The following is a 20,695-nucleotide window of genomic DNA, read 5'->3' as shown; positions in this document are numbered from 1 at the left end:
CAAAATAATAGTATTTTGGACCTATTTGGTTAAAAAAGGCAGTATTAAGGTAAATTTCAACACTTTATTGTTACTTTTTAAAATATGGGTACTAGAAATGTGGCTTGCATTATATTTCAATTGGACAGTGCTGGATTTTATTTCTTTGGGATACCAAAACACTGTATCATCATCTGTTGAAAGAATAAGAAAAAGTCCTCATTTTAAATAATTTGCCATTTTCTACTATATTTCCCTTTTAGTACTAAGTTTTATTATGGTATTGCTAATAAGCAAAAGCAGTGAGATGGTATATAAAGAAGACGAAATGTGCACAAAGAAAATTAGACCAGAGTTCTATTTGGGTCTTACTATCTTTATGATCTCAGGCATAGCCCTTAACCTTTCTATAATTTCTTCTTCCTGCAAAAGAGAGGATAACAGCCGACATTTGTTGAGTGATTATTTTGTGCCAGGTACTCTTCTGAATTTCTACAATACTAATTTATTTAATCCATACAACAACCCTTTGAAGATTTTAGGTAGTAGTATTACTCTATTTGAGAGAAAACTGAAGCACACAGAGATTAACCTGCCCAAGACTCCAGAGTTAGTAAGTGGTAGAAGCAACTGGTCTAACTCCATACCATATCATTTATTTCTCCCTGTACTTCTGTCTCACAAGATTGTTGTGAGGATCTACTAAGATGGTATATGTGAAGGCATTTGAAAACTGATGACTGTTAATTATTTTCTTTGTCTGCCTTCCTAAGAACATTTCAGATAAAGCTATTATTTTTCTCTTTTGACCAACAAATCTATGTACCTTTCTTTACAGCCTGGTAATTTCAGAACGAATAGAAGTGTTTGTATCTGTGGGTTTGACACACTACTGAATCACAGAGTCTTTGGAATAATTCTCAAAAGCCATCACTTTCAGCCCACTTTCTCATTCATTAATGCTCTATTCTTTTGCTAGAATGTCTAGCAGAATTTTCTTGAATTCTTGCAGTGAATTGGCGCTCCTTAAATACCTGCTATTTTGGAATAGCTTTGACTTAAATACACTTTCCTTTTCTCCCAGTTGCAAAATGTCAGGGCTGACAACTGAAAGGGCTTCTGAAGATTGTCAGTGTTCTCATATTCAGATAGGTAGCAAAGAATCTGACACATTTGGTGTAATAAACCCACAAATGTTCATTAGTAAGACTGTAGCCTGATTTATTTCTCTGATTTAGAAAACACGCCTAAAGAAGGAGAGTCTGTCTGCAAGGAACCTTCTGAATTCTTTTTTTTAATTCAAGCTCGTATATATAAAACTCAGATGTTGCTTATGTCATTTACATCATTTATCTCAAATAATAAAAATGGTTCACTTTTTTTGAGCACTACTATATGTCTGACACTGTGGTAAGTGCCTTTTCTGCATTATTCTCATTTGGTGATATCACACCTCCTCTGTCCTATAAAATGTATAATGTGCATATATTACCTCCACTTATAAGCACAGAAGTTAAGGCTTAGAGAGGTTGAGTAACTTCTTAACTAACTTCACTAAAGTCACAAAGCTAATTAGTGACAGAGCCAAGATATAATACAGGTCATCTAATTCCGTAGTAAATACTGTTAATCACTATTCCACATTTCCCTCAAACTAAAGTGGATTGAGCATTTGGGGTATTCTCTCTAAGTCAGGTGGATATTTTTAAAACTTGTATTTGATGAATGCTGCAAATAGGTGTACAATCCAGTTTTTCTTATAGCTTCTGTGATTTGGTAATTCTCCTACAGATAGTAGAATATGATATTCACAATAATATGAAAAATATAATTAAATTTGACAAGAATTCTATTAGAACAGCAAGATTTACCATCCAGAATTATTTCATTTATTTTTAATTCATCTTTTATCTTAATCAAACATACCACCTTGATGTTATGTGAAGCTATCTTATATGCTACCTTAAGCCATATGCATTCATTTATGAACCCTCTAAAACTATGTATCATGCCCTTTCTATTTTATGTTTATTGCCAGGTAGTTTAGTTTATAAGTGATTAAAGAATATTGCTAGAAGTTATAATGAATTAGATAGATAATGTTACCATATCACTTTTGATTCATTTGGCCCCCAATGTAGTATGAAAGTATGAAATCTTGTAATTAATTTTTTTTTTTTTTTTTTGGAAACAGAATCTTGCTTTGTCACCCAGGCTGAAGTGCAGTGGTGTGATCTCGGCTCACTGCAACTTCTGCCTCCCAGGCTCAAGTGATCCTCCTACCTCTGCCTCCTGAGTATCTGGAACTACAGGCATGCACCAGTATGCCTGGCTAATTTTTAATTTTTTTGTGGAGACCAGGTTTCATCATGTTGCCCAGGCTGGTCTCAAATTCATGAGCTCAAGTGATCTACCCACCTTGGCTTCCCAAAGTGTTAGGATTACAGGCATAAGCCACCACACCCTGTGATGAGAATTTTTAAGAAAAGCTATTTTATCAAATATTTCATTTAACTAAAACACCTTTAATTCAGAAAGCATATCTATTCTAAAAGTGTTTATACGGATTAAATAGACATAAACAATTGTCAGAGGAAAAGACATAGTACTCACTAACAATAGTATTTGTAGAAATTTTGAAGCCATGGTTAAAAAAAAGAGAAATTTGAGGGAAAATGTAAATACATGCAGTAATAATGCTTTCTTAGCAAAATTCGCATCTTTAGTCTCCCGTCACCTTATTGCTTTGTAAAGAAACATCTTGATCCCAGTCATAAGTTACTTAGATTTATAAACTCATTAATGTTTACTAGTAGTTGCAATCTGATTTCTTCTCCTAAACTACTTTAAAAATAGTCTAAGTCAAAAAGCTTTTAAAAACCAACATCAGCTTTATCTCTTACACCTCACATAATACTTACAAATCTTATTAATAAAGCACTCAGGACAATCTGATACACTACAAAATTTAAAATAATACAGAATTGTTTCAAATAATAATTGCATCCTTCTATAAAATTTGCCTTAGAATAGTTTTAATTTTTATATAAATGCAGCCATAGTTGTTGATCTTTAAGCAATCTTGACTCTCTTAGTTTTTGCCACTTTATAAAATGTAGACAAATCTGATAGCCGAAGTAAATATCAAAATTAGGGTAAAGCAAAGATAGTTTTGTTTTTTTGTACTTTACATCCTCCAGATTATCAAACAGGCAACATACACACACATTCAATTTCAGAAGAATGAGAGAGAGAAGTAACAAAAGAAAAAAAACTCCAGACCCAATGATTATCACTCCAAGAATATAGATCTTTGTCTAAGCAATCTTCTTCTGAATATCAGTAGTTATAGAACTCTCAGTATATTTTTATCATCTTCACAAAGTTATTTTTCTGTAAACTAAAACTTTGCCTAAATTGAGATAAGCTCCTTTAAATTTTAATTTATTTCTTAATTGGGTATGAGCATTTACAGTGACAGAAGAAGTTCTGGTTTTGGCAACTTTGGAAGTAGCTCCCCAACTTTGGGACATGTACGTGTTGTCTGTAGGATGACTCAGCTGTGGTCTGGTGCTATTATCACATATGTTCTATCTTTGAATATTGGAAACAAGAAATTTGCAACAGCCCAACCTAGCAAATTTCTTCTGATTTTGTTTTCATCTTTCAACAAAAATTAACTTAAATTTCCTAAAACAGCCTTCAGGTCTTTTTTTTATCTTGATCATCTACTAAGGCTCTTGGGCCCTGGGAATGTCTGAGAAGGTGCACTCAGTAATTCATGTGTAGGAATAGTTGAAAAAGTTATCTTCAGGCCTTTCTGGAGTTCTGTAGTTGGATGTAGGTGACAGTTTTATCAACTACAGTATTCAGTGAACCTCAGGGAAGCTTAAAACCCCTGATTGTAGCTGCTCTTTTAGTGGCTTCGTTTTTCTTCTGTACTCCAGAAAGAAATGATTCTACTCACAGAATTTTACAGTTGTGTGTGGTTTTTTTAGTTGCTTTAATGCTTTGTATTATTTTGTTTTTTACTAAGAAGTTTTTACATGTAAAGCAAGTATAATTGTATTTACACTGAACTTTGAAAGATTTTCTTCCTCATAACGTAAAGGTAAATAAGATCAAATGCATACCTATGCTATTATTTTGCTATGTAGTTTATTATGACCGCCCATGCTGCTTTCATATTATTTGAATTTTATTGCCCCTGCTTTCTCTAGGACTTTATTAACTTTGATATAGTGCATCTATACTCATCCATGTAAATGATTTTGAAGAACAAAACAATTGACAGATTTTGCTTTACAATATCTGTGATTTTTGTTTCATACCTTTGTCCATCTTTCAATCTTTGTAAACAGACCTAGTTCTTTATTGCATAGACCTTATAATCCCTTAATACCGATTCTAAACTGAATGAGCTTTAAAAATGCCTGTTAAACAAATAGTATAAAGGATAAAATAATTTAAAATTTCTTTACAAGTTTTTAGGTGATGGAAGTAGAATTCCTAAAATATAAATTACTCTGGTGTCATTTTCCCCCTAATCTTTAGGTGTTATCTTCTTATAAATGAAACCACGGGGGTTTTTCTTGTGATTATAGTATTTCATTATTTGAATATGTAAACATTATGACGATGGTGTTACAGAATTAACAGCAGCAGAGGAATCGCTCTTAGTCAAAAACAGCTTTCATCATGATCTATAGCACAATTGTTTTATGTCTGTAAGGCATTTCTCATAGGACTATATTTGGTCATCCAGGTAGCTTTTGGAAACACATATTTTGTCTCACAGTATTTGCAGATCACTTTTGGTGGTGGGGTGAGCATCAACACTATCTTGACCATACCCTTCCAGCCTCATCAAATTGGAAGTGAATGATTGGCAGTGGAGAGAGGTTTTCAGTGAAACCATTCTTGATAATGTAGGGCTGGAAAAATTCAAAGGTAGGTTACCATGGTAACAGTGTTTTCATCGTGATGACCTGATTTACTAAGAAAAAGTCTTCAAATAAGTCTATGACACGATTAAATAAGAGATTTAAGGAAAGGGAAAAGACAAAAACGAAACACCTGAAAGACATTCCAGTCAAGCCCAGTGCTTCTATAATAGACGCCCCAAGGTACGGTGAGAATTTCTGATTCAACACAATTCCCTCACCTGTTAAAGTAGTAAACCTTTAAAAGAAAGCTTTTAAATTAAAATTTTCAAATTAAAATTTGCAGCTACTTGGGAGGCTGAGGCGGGATCATCGCTTAAAGCCAGGAATTTGAGATGAGCCTGGGAAACATAACAAAACCCCATCTCTTAAAAAAAAAAGGCAAAATTAGCTGGGCGTGGCATGTAGTTACAGCTATATGGGAGGATCCCTTGAGTTCAGGGGTTCGAGACTGCAGTGAGCTATGATCACACCACTGCACTTCAGCCTGGATGACAGGGCAAGACTCTGTCTCTAAAAAAAAAATAATAACAGTAGTGATAAAAATATGTTTTAAATAACTTAAAACTTTATATAACAGCCTGTTTCTTAAATACCATGCAAATAATTTCGTGAGAAATAAAGTTATGGTAATTTTTATAAATGACTTCACATTTAGAATGCTGGTGTTTTTATTGGTTAAATTGAATTAGATTTCTCAATAGCTATTTTTAAAAACTGCCTGTCTATTGTATTTTTTAGAAACAAGCTGGTTTCTACAATATTATTCACGTTTTGTAAACAGCATCATTGAACCTGCACATAAAAGGTTAAATGTTTGCAGACCATTCTTTTTTGCCTCAGAGATCAGAGACAAATTACTATTTTTATTTTACATTCCCTTGATGAGGATAATGATAAACAGCTGTCATTTCAGTGCTTCAACTGCAAAGAACCTTATTGCAATCCTATAATTTAAACAAAAAAAGATATAGTCATACACAATATACATACAGAAAAGAGCACAATGGAGAATTTGCTTAGAACTGGGGTTAGAGAAAAGGAAGTGTTGCTCTCTGCAATTACTCACGTAAAAGAAAAATTCCATTTATATGCATTTTTCCCATTCATCTTAGACATTGGTAGAAGGAGCAGTTTACTGCTTCTTTTTTTCTAAAATGAGGAAATAAATCAAACTTGCATACTGAAGTCTGTGATTCCCCATCATGTCCACTGTATTATCAGAATAGTTAAGATTTACATGTCACTACATGTCTGCAAGTATTTCCAAAAGCTAAGAAGAATTTCAATTTGTTTTACTGGTTATTTACTAAAGCCTCTAAATTTTTTTTAATGCTAAGAACTAAACCAGAGTTCTCTATTCACTCTGACACTTTGTTTTCTAATTGCATCTGGTTTCAAAAAGTGAAAGTCAGTGTCTTTTGCTTATTTTGATATGCAAAAAAGTGAAGCATGGCTACATGTTAAAAAAGCTGTAAAATGGGGAAATTTAGTGTTTCTATATGAAAATGTGGATGGTAATATGATTTTCCTGGTGTTTCATATTCCTAGAGGTGAATTTAACATGTTATTTATTCTGCTTTTCTCCTTTAGCTCAATTATTTATTTTTTATAACAATCAGTACTTTAAGGAATTTTTCTAGAAACTCTCTTTATGTTCTGGTTTCTTAATACCTAAGAAAAAATTGACTTAAAATAATATTTATCTAACATTTATTGAACAAATTTCAGTTCTCAGAGCTTGAATATATTCTTATATGGGTTGACAGTAATGATCATAGGGACCCCTGTCCTAAGGTTGTGCTACAGATCTATATAAAGTACCTAGCACAGTACCTGGAATACAGTATTTGCTCAATAAATGTTCCTGGGAAGTGGTAGTAGGTTTATGCTGAAATGCCATTACCTGGTACTGCTAAACACAATGGCAGAATCTAAAATCCAAGAATGTTTTAGGTCAGAGAGACAAATGGAATTGTGTTGTATTACAAATGGAGGCTTACATTTCTTTATATAGAAGATGTTTTCTTCAGAAAGCTGTATGCCATCAGCTGTTCTCATTGATATATATGTATATTTCATAATCACTTTATCATCCTCATTATCATCAAGTTGTAGTAGCTCCTAACTCCTCAACTTGGAATTTCTCTGGTCTGTGCTTTCTCTTACAAGTAGACTTTCCTGGAGGCCCTAAAATGCACTGGAGCCTTAGAAATGTCCTCATACTATTGTCCCAAATCATGAGGTCATGCTCTCAGGACTGGGAAATGAGTTGAGCGTGCATTATTTTAATGTGTTTTTTAGAACAATAAATATTTCTGAGAGAAGCCTATATAAATGATTAGAACCAATTCTATCATTATTGTTGATTTTGTGGCCCATCAATATGCTTTTCACACAAGCATATTGATTCAAAGGAAAGGCTTGTCATTTAATATCCAGTAAAGCTATTTAGCACAATGCTATGCCTAGAACTGATTGGATGATTGAAAACCTGGCAGATCAAAGTATGTACATTTCCAAAGAAAAGCACTTCATGTCTACATGGAAGCAATAAATTATTTCCCCATTTTACATTCATAATTAAATCTTTCCAAATGCTAGAAAGTAGCCAGACCACTAACAATAATACCTGTGTCATGTTCTGGGGCTTAGATGGTTCAAGCTGACTTGAAATGGAGATCATTTGTTCTAAATTGATTTCAATGCCAAGCCCATAGGTCAGCCCTTAATGATGAAGATGCCATTCCAGCTCAGCCCCGGTGGATAAGCCAACATTAATTAACTCAAGTCTCATAGTATAGGAAACAGATGCTTTTCTCATGTTGCACAAATAAATTCTTTGTGTATAGATGTGTTCTGTTTTATTCAAAGAATAACAAGTTGGAAGTTATAATTGTAAGTTTTTCACAATGGAGCCTGTCTTTAGTAGTGATGACAGAAGCATGAATTTACATAACAAATTCCAGCAAGTGCATGGAAGAATAAATTATCTTCTATATCTCTTATTTTGGCTTCAGGCCAGCCCTAAAAATTTAGCTTTGAATGTGGGAGGATCCAAATGCTGATCCATCCCAGAGCAGACCTAGAAGTGCCAGAACAATACCAAGGTTATTTCTAATCTATAGAATCCCTGGAGACTCCTCTCAGAGGTTTACATTTGCATCATATGTTTGGATTCAGTTCTTTGTCCAGCTTGCAAATAGCTTAAGATTAGATTGTTCTCTGGAGGTATGTTGTTAGGTACACTGTTTATTTGGTTATTCATCTCAACATTCATTCAGAATTAGAATACTTACTTGCTTTCCCTAGAATGTGGCAGGCTAAAAATTGAGTAATAACTGCAGGTTCCCCCATTTCCTTTCAGAACCAGTGGATGCATGATAAGATAAAAATGTTACCATCTACTGATACAAACTCCAACTATGCTAATCAGAAGTTGATAATCTGATAACGTCTGACATTTTATTTTCTTCTGAGTGAATATGAGATAATCCATGGTTTGTTTCTCTTCCTTTAGGCTGAAAATGATGAGAATGGCCAAGCAGAAAACTTTTCCATGGACCCACAATTGGAGAGGCAAGTGGAGACCATTCGCAACCTCGTAGACTCCTACATGTCCATTATCAACAAATGTATCCGAGATCTAATTCCAAAAACAATAATGCACCTTATGATCAATAACGTAAGTGATTATAAACTACCTCCATTTAACTTCTAACCCATCCGAGTGTGGAAGTTGCACATACTATCTTCAGCTTCTTTGTGTATTTTCTGGATAGTTGAAAGAATATTACCCAGGTTCATCATTTTCCATTACACGTGATATGTGACTGACCAATGAAAGAGAACTTAGGGAAGAAAACTTAAAACTTCTAGCTATAGGACTGAGGTATTCCCTACTGGCTGTCTTCTAGAAGAGTGTGAGTTTGCTCACAATAAAGCAAAACAAAAACACCATAATCCTGGGCATCGTGTAAATTAATTGCAAAACCAGCAAAGAAACCAGATGCCCTGGCTCCTAGACTTTGAGACTAAAGGCAAAGGATATATTTGTTCCTATGCCCGTGCGTATGCATGCACGTGTACACACATATAAAATATGTTAATATCACTATTTTCAGCTTCTAAAATCTATGGAATGCTATTTTAACCTGGGAAAGGGCTTATTGCTTTATCCCCTTGGATTAAAAACTCAGTGAATTTTATTTTTCTAAGATAAGGATGCTATAACCTCAAATTTGAAAATCCTGCTTGACTAGCCATCAATGGGTCTAAATAACCTTTTCAAAGTTATTTATAGTAGTCAGAATATGATACTTAAATTATGTTTGATTTAGTTCTTTTGGTAGTTAACTTTTTACAGTACAAATAATACCACAAGTTATTTGAGAAATAATCTTTTAGATAAGATAGGTTATAATGAGGTGTTTTATAGGGGGCTTTTCTGAATCTTGACAAGTGAGACACCAATAATTTTATTCCTAGTTATCTTCTAAGGACATCTTTTTATTTGATCCAATGATAAATTATGAGCATTGCTTGTAAGAAATTAAAATTAGATGGCAAAGTAGTAAAAAGAGCCCCAAAGTAGAATTTAGGAGAAATCTGGGTTCTAAATCTGGTTCTGCTACAGACTCTGTTGACCTAAAGTGAGTCTCTTTCATGTGTCTGTTTCCTCCATATGTAAAATACTAATCGTAGTAAGTGTATCAGACTTAGGGATTTATTCCAGAAGATGGCACACATGAAAGTACTGTGAAAAATATAATTGTAAGAAATTAATATGGCTGCCTATTTAAGAACTGTAAACAGCCTTTGTTTATATGTCATGGTTAATTTCAAAATTTTATTTCTAAATATGACAGTCCATTCATTGTCCATGATCTCTGCATTCCTTGACTGTAAGCAACTCCAAGCACTCATGTGAACAATCTTATTTTTAACTAACACTATTTTCATACACGTGTGTATTCAAACAAGGTTAGCTGGATGCTTTGAAGAATCAGCAACAGGTAAGCAATAAATTAGAAATGTGGAAACTAAGAATTGTATTCTTTTGACCAATGGCTTTCTGTGTAACCTAAAGCAAATCATTTCGCCCCTTTGAGTTGAAGTCAGTCTCTTCTAAAACTACACTGAGGTACCTCACAGAACCGTCAGAGATTATAATAAAAGTGGCTATAAGCCATTTAGAAAAATATAAAGTACTAAACAAATATTCTGTGTATTTTTTAAATTACCTTCTTCATTTACTTAAATGAATTCAGGTTGTTTTGCTGTGGTATATCCAGGCACTTGCTTATTTAAACATTTTCCTGATTATGGATCATTTATCTTTTCACTGTTTCACCGAGAGTCATTAGTGCTGCCATCAGTTCAAACGCTGCTTTGCTCTGCACTATATTAAATCATCAGCACAGGAAATAGCACTTCCTGCCTATAGCTGTGAGGAGTAGCTTGACACAAATTAGCTAAAAGGAAAAAAAAAAAAAACCCTATTGCAAATCTATCCTACTTTCACCTTCTCAAGAAAAACATACACACATGCACACACATGCGCACGCACGCACACACACACACACACACAGAAAGAAAGAAAGAAATGCAGGGGTAGTTTCCCTCACTCTTCACTGGTGTGTTTTCTTGCTTTAATGAAATGGCTAAACCTCCACCTACAGGGTATTATCCTCGGAGGTAAAGTTCTGATAGTTGTCTTGAGAGAGACCTCACATAAGAGTCGTGAGAAAGGAGACTTCAATTAAGATCTGATCTCCAAGGTCAAATCTTGAAGTAAAAACTAATAGGAATGTGGAGAAGATGAAAGTATCATGTAGTGCTGAATTCTTATGAAATTGTGTCTATCTTCGTTTGAAATTTAACTTTTTGTATCTACCAGAAATTAGTTTTACATATCTAGAATGACTGCCTTTCTTGGGTATTACTTTATGTGCTTTTTAAACATATATAAAAAGGTATAGTTTTATATATAATATAGTTTAAAATTATATATGTATAATTCTATATATGAAAAATATATATCTCTTTTATTAATGTAGTCGTATTCTCGTGGCATCTTATTGTACAGAATGCCCAAGCCTATTTTGTTCACTCCACATGTGACCTGTTGAGTCCAAGGAAACTGAAACAGTGAACACTCAGCACTGTGCCGTCTAGATGTATTGATTTTTTAACCTGATTCAAAGTGAAGAGATCTTCAAATGAAAGAACGAATAATAAAATCACAAGTAGAAAACTAGTCTTTTGACTCCTAATTCTAAATTCTATTCATTTAACCCTGCTGCATCTTTAAATGAGTTTGGATCAAAAAGCTAATTGTTCCTCCAGAATCAATAAATGCCTAAAATAGGGTCCTCTATTTCTTCCTGGTCTATCAAAAGCGGCGTTCTGGCCTTTCCTCTTTGAAATGGGAATGAAAAAGAATATATTTTGGCCTTCTGAAAAAGAATATGTTTCAGCCAACGTTCATAAAGTTCAGAATTTGGTGGGCAGTTTCCTTTGAAAGTTTACATTAAGTGTTCTGCCACTCAAGTCTCCATATGGAACTGTTTAAGAAGTTTAAAGCCTAGCAATAAATGCCTTGCCTCAGACATACTGTAAGCCTTTGTCTATTGAAATGCAGCAGCTGTTTCATTACTTAAACATACCAGGTAACAGCAGCACAAAGAAATAGCAAGTTTATGACAGACGGTCTTTCTAGACAGGCTACAGTCAAAGCAGCAGAGTTTTGCTCAGGACTTTAAAGCTAACACACACATAACACCCCATGGTAAGCCCATTTGGATGGCCTCTTCTCTGTAGCTCACCCCACCAGAAGTTCTCCATCAAAGAATGAAGTGGATCCAGCTTTATTCTAAAAATGTGTTTGGTGTGGCAAAGTGGCACATAATTCTGTTTGAACCTGTCAGCCAACCACATGTTGGAAACCCATTATTTTCCACAGCTTATAAATGAAGAAATTGAGGTTCTGAGACATTGACTTGCCCAAGATCACACAGCTGGGGGTGGCAGAGTTAAGAATGAAATCCAGGTCTTCTCACTCATAGTCTGATGTTCTCACCATTTGAACATTGGATAATGCATGTGACGAGGTTAGGAAACTCTAAGTCAGCCCTCTCCAACTAGAGGACTCCTACCCCCACAGGGTATTCATGAGTTATTTTCCCAGATGGTTAATTTTACTTGAAGATTTAATTAGGATTTGTTTGAAGGTGAGAAACAATGTTTTAAATCTTTCTCATATTTAAGCAAACCCAGATAATACAAAAGAGAATGTAAATGTTCTTACGAATTTTTTAAAAAACCAAATTTGAAACATAGAGCCATTTCACACTGGAGTGTGTGCTGTAGCCTGCGCCCCTGGACCCCTCTGGAGGTCCACATTTACTCTCCTTGGCCATTGGCATTTTGGTGGAAAATTACTAACATGTGCCCTCGTTTCAAAACTTACTGTAACTTTAATGCGTATGAAGTAAAGTGTTATTTTAAATGTTCATTATTTTAGGGGAAAGTACATCTTAAATACCAGAGCTTTATCCTGGCATTTAAAGCACTGATTTGTTTCCACCAGCCAGGAATTCAGCACACTGCTCAAGAAAAAGATCATGACTAGGACTCCATAAGTCCCACTCTCCTCTCCCCTGCCCCCACCTCCCATCATCGCTCCCTGCCAAGGCTAACACTCTTCTGCTTTCTTAAATTGTAGATTAGTTTTGCATGTTTTTGCACTTGGGAATCATATACTATACGCCTTTTGTGTGTAACTTCTTTTCCTTAACATTACATTTGTGAGTCAAAGGATGTTACTTTTTAAAGCAGGAAAACTTCCTTGGTCTTTAGCAGAATTAAATCCCTGGGAAAAGGAAAGGAGGACTAAGTAGATGTGAGAGAATTGTGAGATCTCAAAGATCACAAAATTCTAACCAAGCCCCCTCCCCAAAACTAAACAAAATTAAACTTCTCAAATGAATTTTAATACATGTATTATGTGAATGAGAGGCATCACCGTGTTCCGTACTATGACCCTCCAATTCTAGAAACAAAGAGATTTTAAGGAAATGGTCTCCTTGGTAACTGAACTGTAGGAAACTGTAGGAAAACCCTAGAAATGTCTCTCCTATTTGTGAAGGGTTTAAAATGGTCTCAGTCATAGCAAAGAAGGTTTAAGATCCAAACATATTACGGGTTGCTAGAGAAGGGTTAAATTAAGAGAGGAAAACATGTGGAACGTTTTTAATGACCTCACATTCCTTTACACTGAGCAGAGCGACATGGTGCAGTAATGCCTGTTTATCTAGCCTAGAGAGTTTGAGCTGGAATGAGGTTTCATGTGTGAGAACTTTTACAAACCATACAGAGATGTATAGGTTATAAGGTGTTATAATTAAAAACATAAATATTATTTCAGATCTCAAATTTAAGTATAATCACTTCGTTATGTTTGGTGCAGTATTTTCTAAATGCTATCATCTAAAAGGGATTCACTTGACCCCTAATTGTCATGCAGAATTCTCGATTTAAATATTTGTACCAGATTTAAATGTCTGTATACCACTGGCATACAGACTTCCCAGAAAGTCCCTGAAGTGTCTGGAAACTCCCGGAAGTCCCCCTACCTTCATTCCAAACTCCAATTTTAGTGTCACAAAGCTAGGTTAGCAGAAGGAGAGAAGAGTATCTCTAAAATTTTGCTTAAATGCAGAATAAAATGTTAACCTCTATGCTGCATTTAACTATGTCGCTTGATACCTGTACTACTGCAACAGCTGTCTATTGTTCTCCTGTCTCGATGTACCTAATGCCAATTTAGCCTATGGACAGTAAAAATCACAGCATTTTCTGGAAGGGGCACTAACTGTCTGCTGGGCATCATGCTAGACAACTTATATTCATTCTTTCCCTTAATCCTCACAATACTTGAGGTAGCTCTACCCTTATCCCTATTTCACAGATGAGGAACTTGAGACTCAAACAGTTTACATTATTTGCCCAAGAACAGTAAGTGTTAGAACTAGAACTTAAATCCACAGCCTATGCTCTGAATCCACTGTATTGCACGGTAGGCAAGTTCCAGTGTGTCATAATTGATGTGGAAGATTCAAGGCACATCTTTGATCAGAATGCTGAAACAGGCCCTTATTTTACTTCATGGTTTGACAGTTGATTCTTAATTCAGCTCTGCTTTAAATCTATTCTTGGAAGAATCTTCTTTTAAATTGTATTTAATAGATTCTAAGTGATATTCCAGTAATATGTAAAGTTTCTAAAGAGCTTAACCGAACCAATGGTCAATGCCAGGAAAATTGTCTGGTTTTGAGTTTTGAATTGCACCGTACATCCAAGTGCATATACACACCCAACAGTGGGAGATATGTGCAAATATCCATGATTCCCTGCATACCTGCAAGTACATTTAGAAGTGAATGCAGCTTTAAGGAAGGGAATGAAATATTCCTAAAGCCAAATTTGCTGCCTTCCCTCTAAATCTGACTTTCTTTTCTGATGTTTGAGTTTTTATTCTCCTACTCATCCAAATGTCAATGCTTGAGATGTCTTTGGTTGTTCCTTTCTTCCTTGCCCTTCACATCCCAAAAGCACCAAGTCCAGTTCATTATTCCCTTATAATGTCATTGTATGTATCCATTTTTCATACTACTGCATTATTATGAAATGAAACCTTTACCATCTTATGAATGATCTACAATAGCCTTCTAACAGATTTCTTTATTTTCACTACCACCCTTGCAAAGTCTTTTTCAATGTTAGCCAGATTAGTTTTCCTAAAACTCTTTTATTGTTTCACTTACTTGCTTAAAAGCTTTTGATGGCCCCTCATTGCCAAGTGAATAAAGTTCAAACACTTCTCCTTGGCATTCAAGGCCTTCGCATCTGCCTCAGGATTCCTGGCCAAACTTACCTTCCACAACTATCGTGAATAAACCTCTACTCCACAGAGGGTTTCCTAAATACATCTTGTGTATTAGATTACTTTCACCTTTGAATCACTCTTGGTTTACAAAATATGTACAGAAAACACTTTATTTCACCACAATAAACATTTGATTCAGCTGAATTTTTTTATTAGTAGAATTATTTACGTTTTGATGCCGTTAAAACATAATGAAGCTATGTGTTTTAGGTTCTTGTCATCTCTGAATTACAAATTTAACCATATCCTAGAAATTTTGAGCATCTGATAGCTGTTCTGTTATCTGCCTGATTTTTTAACAATTAAATATATACTTGCGTTTGGCCTTTCTTAAAGATATTCATGAGTCTAGATAAGAGTTAGCTTTCTCATGTAACATAAAAACTGAAAAATTCAAATGGTTTATTTTTACTAGGCTTAAGTTAATTGCTGCACTACTGTAAAATAATGGTGCTTAAACAAAAACTTACTTACTTTTTTAAGCACTCAATCACAATGAGATAATGGGGTAAGGGAATGGGCACTGGACTTCAAGTCAGAAGATTATGGATTCAACTGAATGCTGTGTGACCTATTAGCGCAAGATACTTAAATTCTCGGAACTTGTTTCTGTATCTGTAAAACTGGAATACTAATACATGTTTCTTCAGTGTGTGATGAGAATTGTCATATAACTTGTGAAGCCACTTGGTATATACCATACTTCATCGATTCTCACATTCACTTCTTTTTATTTAATATTTCTGAAATGAAGATGCATCTTACACTCAATGGCATCTTGACATCCTGTCATAGTGTGATTTATGGTATTTTTTTTTTTGTCTGAATAGTCAGCACATATGATAGTAGTGTTTCTTAAAATCACTGGTGTCTTAGAGTTGATGAGATACAGTAGCTGGTGCTCCTACTCAGTGTTGTGCACCACATTCATCCTCTCCATTTTCATCCTGCAACAAAATGCCCCTCCCCTGAGACTCCCACATAGTGTTCATACTTTAGTTTGTTTTTATATATTAGCTAACTATGCAACCTCATGTCAGTCCCCATCACTGTTAACTAACTTCTATTGTAAACTTCTGGAAAACAGAGTGCATCTCTTTCACTTGTTTATAAATCAACCTGCATAGTTATATAAGATTCTGTATTTAATAAATATTCACTTACTGGTGCTAATTTCACTTTTGAGACAACACTGAAACTTGGTATCTCAATAATTTTCCAGTGATTTTGGTAAAAGCTAGGGAAAGGACTGCGAATGCCAAGGAATGGAAAACGTGTGATTACATCGGTTTCTTCACATCACTGTTTTCTGTTGAAAATACTGCTGCTTACCTCATAGTACCTTCCCTCTTCTATAAGCCAAACAGCTCCAGAAAATACTGTGAAATGCTCACAAAGCCAGCAGGCCCTGTTCTGGTGATGGCTGAGTTTGGCCTTCTTCTACTCATCTCTATCATCCTTCAGTGTCAACAGCCAGAAGACAGAGGGAAACTGTTACTGTCACCAGTACTGGGGATAGAGACAAAACAAAAGTAAACAGACGCTTGGTGCTTCACTTTTCCCAGGGTGGACTTTGGTGGACTTTGTCCAGACTCTGACTGCCACAGCCATGTTTCTACCTCCACTCAGTCACTCATTTATTCCCATTTTTATTTCTCTGTGGTGATCTGACAGGTTAAAGATTTCATAAATTCAGAGCTCCTAGCACAGTTGTATTCTTCAGAGGACCAAAATACTCTGATGGAGGAATCTGCTGAGCAGGCTCAGCGCCGGGATGAGATGCTTCGAATGTACCAAGCCCTGAAAGAAGCCCTTGGGATAATTGGGGACATCAGCACGGCCACCGTGTCCACTCCGGCACCCCCTCCAGTGGATGACTCCTGGATACAGCACTCTCGCAGGTAAGAAGATGGCCCCACAACCCCTGAGCCCTGCCACTCTTGTCCAATATCATTTTCTGAGAGTGCTTTCCTAAACCAAGATAGACCTACAGGAAAAGGGGAAAAGATATTTATGTTCAGGAGTAAGGATCAGATTATACTAACTCCCTTCAAAATGCAGCACAGTGCATCCTCACAATGGAATGTTATATAGTCACTAAAAAGAACAAGACAGTTCTATTAAGTCCTAAAATGAAAAGGTAATCCAGTTAATGGGAAGCTTTAAAAAAAAAAGGAGGTTGTAGGCCCGGCACGGTGGCTCACGCCTGTGTTCCCAGCACTTTGGGAGGCCGAGGCGAGCGGATCACCTGAGGTCAGGAGTTTGAGACCAGGCTGGCCAACATAGTGAAACCCTGTCCCTACTAAAAATACAAAAATTAGCTGGGGGTGGTGGCGCAAGCCTGTGATCCCAGCTACTTGGCAGGCTGAGGCAGGAGAATCGCTTGAATTCAGGAGTCAGAGGTTGCAGTGAGCCGAGATCACGCCACTGCACTCCAGCCTGGGTGACAGAGCGAGACTCCGCCTCAAAGAAAAAAAAAAGGAGGTTGTAGAACACAGAAAAGCAATTTATATATAGAGAGAGAAAATATATACTTATACAAATGTAGAATAGTTAAAAAGGATGCACAAGAAACTTCTATAGTTGTTTCAACAGAGCAAAGGGGTAGGGAGAGGAAAACTTACTTTTCTCCATTTACGCTTTTATCCCTTTGACTTTCATAATATGAATCGGACTTATTCAGTCAAAATATAATTTTTAAAAAGCAAGAAGTTACAAAACATTTTTAGAGATTAAGTCAGACAGAAAGGAGGAGTGAGCAAACTATGATTTCTCTTTTTCCTCAGGTCACCTCCTCCAAGCCCCACAACCCAAAGGAGGCCAACACTAAGTGCTCCCCTCGCCAGGCCCACATCCGGCAGAGGACCAGCTCCTGCCATTCCCTCTCCTGGCCCCCACTCTGGGGCTCCCCCAGTCCCATTCCGTCCAGGCCCATTACCTCCTTTCCCCAGCAGCAGTGACTCCTTCGGAGCCCCTCCACAAGTTCCATCTAGGCCCACGAGGGCCCCGCCCAGTGTCCCAAGGTAAGGCATGGAGCAGAAATTGGGGGGTGGTGCGCCTTGGTTCTCTTCTCATAGAATGACAGACAAAATTTATTTGAAAGAGAAAATTGCAAAGATCTTATCGTACATGTTTGCAGTTTTCACAATGAACAGAGACTATAGGAAAATTGCCAACCTTGTTATGCCATTTAAAAATCACTTGTGATCACTGAAATTTCTCATTTGTCAATTGGCACAAACTAAATAGGACTAAAGAACACTGGGTCCCAATGAATGACATTTTGGCAGCTATTGGGAGAATTTGAGGGCTTTGAAACAAAAGAGCTATGGAGGATTGTAGCAAGCTGTGTGTTCTACAGGTCATGAGAGTTCCATGGACTAAAGTCTTGCATTCTCCATTACCAAAAGAATTCTAGAAAACCACTGACTTAGAGAATTTTATCCATCTGCCTTCTGAACTGTGATCCTTATACCCAATTTTACCAATTTTCATATAGGCTGAATAAATCTGGCTGATTGATCTGCAATTGTTTTTTTAAAAACTATACATAGAAATTTTAATATAGGCATGATTGTTATATACAGTCACTAATCATATATAAGATAGATCACTGTACATTTGAATAATACATGTTGACAATTATAAGTGGATTTTCAGGCTTAATTGTGAAACAATATAGCTAATAAATAATGGACCTAGAAACACACATAGTTGGAACTGTAGTCTCACCTTCATACACTTACAGTCAAAATACACACAATGAATATAATCAAAGATTTTTAAGATATAAAGTACTAAGGTTTTTTTCCCCCTCAAAATCAGAAATATAAAGAGGAAAGAAAATTAGCCCATATATAAAGTTAATTTTTAAAAAATTCAATTCAGAGAATTAAAATATTTATATACTCCATGAAGGAATATCTGACTATATACGAACCATAAAAACAGATGTGACTTCTACCCATCCCTGAAGCCTGAGCCACCTTGCCAACTGATTATGGCACTTAACGTTTTATTTTGATCTTCAGGTTGTTGAGTGTAATGAAGAGAAGAAGGGGGATCTTAAACTAGTACACAGAGGGTGGTACAGCAAAAATAGGCAGGAGATTTGCAACAAGAAGACCTGGGTTACTGAAGGTCTTACGCAACTCATTTAACTCTGAGATGGGAGTTCTTTATCTATGAAACAGGGAGAATTCAATAAGGTTGTTCCCCAGATCATATGACATGAGGTATTTGAAATCAGAGTTTGATACACTGTAAAGACTACAGTTGTTACCACTGTTATCATTTTGGTCCTAAGCAAAGAGGATATATATATACACTCAATCCATTTTTTTTCTCTAAATTCAATAGACTTGGCTTATAAATTATTTGGAATGGTGCTAAATTTCTAGTAATAATAGTACTAGCAATAGCCAACATTTATTGTGCTCTCAATATTACTAGGCATTGCCCTAAGAACTTTGTATATACATTTTTGTTTAAAGCTCACAACAAATAGGTTGTTATCCACATTTTACAGATGAGGCAGTGAGGTTAAATAGCTTGCCCAAGGCTACTCAGCCAGGCCCTAGTGGAGCTGGACTTTAATACCACGCAGTCTGCTTCCAGAGCCGTTTCCTGACCATGACCCCAGGGTTTTTCAACCTCATCAGTACTGACGTTTTTGTTGTGGGGGGCTATCCTGTGTATTATAAGATGTTTAGCAGCATCCCTCACCTCTGCCCTCTAGATTTCAGTTGCAGTCCCCAGTTGTGACCACTAAAAATATCTGTAGACACTCCCAATGTCCCTTAGGGGAGTAAAATTCCTCTCCACAGGAGAACCACTGCACTGCAGTATTCAAAAGAATTCCCTTCCATGTAAAACCATGAATTTCAGCATTGAGCCTTGCTACAAGCAAGATCCAATTTATTATTTTAGAAAACCTCAAATTGACTGGGAAAATGTCTGCCATTGTACCAGGAAGGTATTAAGGCCATTGGAAGAGGAAGAGTTGAGAGTGGGAAGGCTGGAGTCCCATGCAGGAGTTACTTTTGTCTGTCTGGCTATGAGAAGAAACCAGAGCAACCTGGTGGTGCCTGTCCTCGGGAATGAACATGCATGTTCTGCCTGCTTGCTTGACTGCTTTACCTGTGGGTTTCAGATGAGCTAGCTTGCCAGTACCCTTCAGAAAAATCAACTTTTGAATGCTAAGCTGACTTGTTAAGCAGGGTGGAGTTGCCGTTGGTATTTTCCAGCTCGCACGCACAAGGCAGCTGGACGAAAATGAGTAGCCCGAGCTGGATGGCCGGCACATGGGCAGCAGGGCTTAATGAGACTACATTAGGGAATTTATAGGATGACAGTTGCCTTATTTGAAATTTCTAGAATACTCTCAAGTTAGAACCAGACTTTACTTGATCTGGCCATGCAAAGAGTCCCAAATTTAAAACAGAAATCAAAGTACAGGGTAAAAGAGGAAAGTTTGTTGTTTTGTGCTGAGCCTTCAAGTTTCTGTGCTGGTTCAGAGCTTTGGGAGGGAAATCCCAGGGAAGGGGGCTGGGGGGGAGGTGGGGGGTGGTCACCTGAGAGAGGGCAAGAAAGACTCTGTCAGGATCCCCATACCTGTTAAATCCAGCTTTAGATGGAGAGTTCTGACCACATAAAGTCTGTTTTTAATAAAAGCCAGAGCAGGAATCCTACCAAATACAAGCCAGAAATGGGGTTTAAGATTTCAAAAAAAGAAAGGAAGAGAGAACGAGAGAAAGAAAAAAATTGAGAGAAGCGCTTGTTGAAACTTCACCTTATTCTGTTTGTTTAATATAGTCTATTTCCC

General features: G+C 36.3%; 1 protein-coding gene across 6 annotated transcripts in view; it reads left to right on the top strand.

Annotated features, from left to right (window-relative positions):
- DNM3 (dynamin 3) overlaps nucleotides 1-20,695 on the top strand; it is a 604,830-nt gene that overhangs the window by 557,454 nt on the left and 26,681 nt on the right. For all 6 annotated transcript variants that reach the window (XM_032160976.2, XM_032160975.2, XM_032160971.2 and 3 more), the window contains 3 exons: nucleotides 8,443-8,607; nucleotides 16,546-16,772; nucleotides 17,658-17,894. In XM_032160976.2, coding sequence (XP_032016867.1) covers nucleotides 8,443-8,607; nucleotides 16,546-16,772; nucleotides 17,658-17,894 — 629 coding nt within the window. The remainder of the gene's footprint in view (nucleotides 1-8,442; nucleotides 8,608-16,545; nucleotides 16,773-17,657; nucleotides 17,895-20,695) is intronic.

The sequence above is a fragment of the Hylobates moloch genome, unplaced genomic scaffold (genome assembly GCF_009828535.3).
Source record: "Hylobates moloch isolate HMO894 unplaced genomic scaffold, HMol_V3 SCAFFOLD_8, whole genome shotgun sequence".
NCBI classification, from domain to species: domain Eukaryota; kingdom Metazoa; phylum Chordata; class Mammalia; order Primates; family Hylobatidae; genus Hylobates; species Hylobates moloch.
The sequence above is the reverse complement of the archived record's forward strand: the minus strand, read 5'-3'. Positions and strand labels throughout refer to the sequence as shown.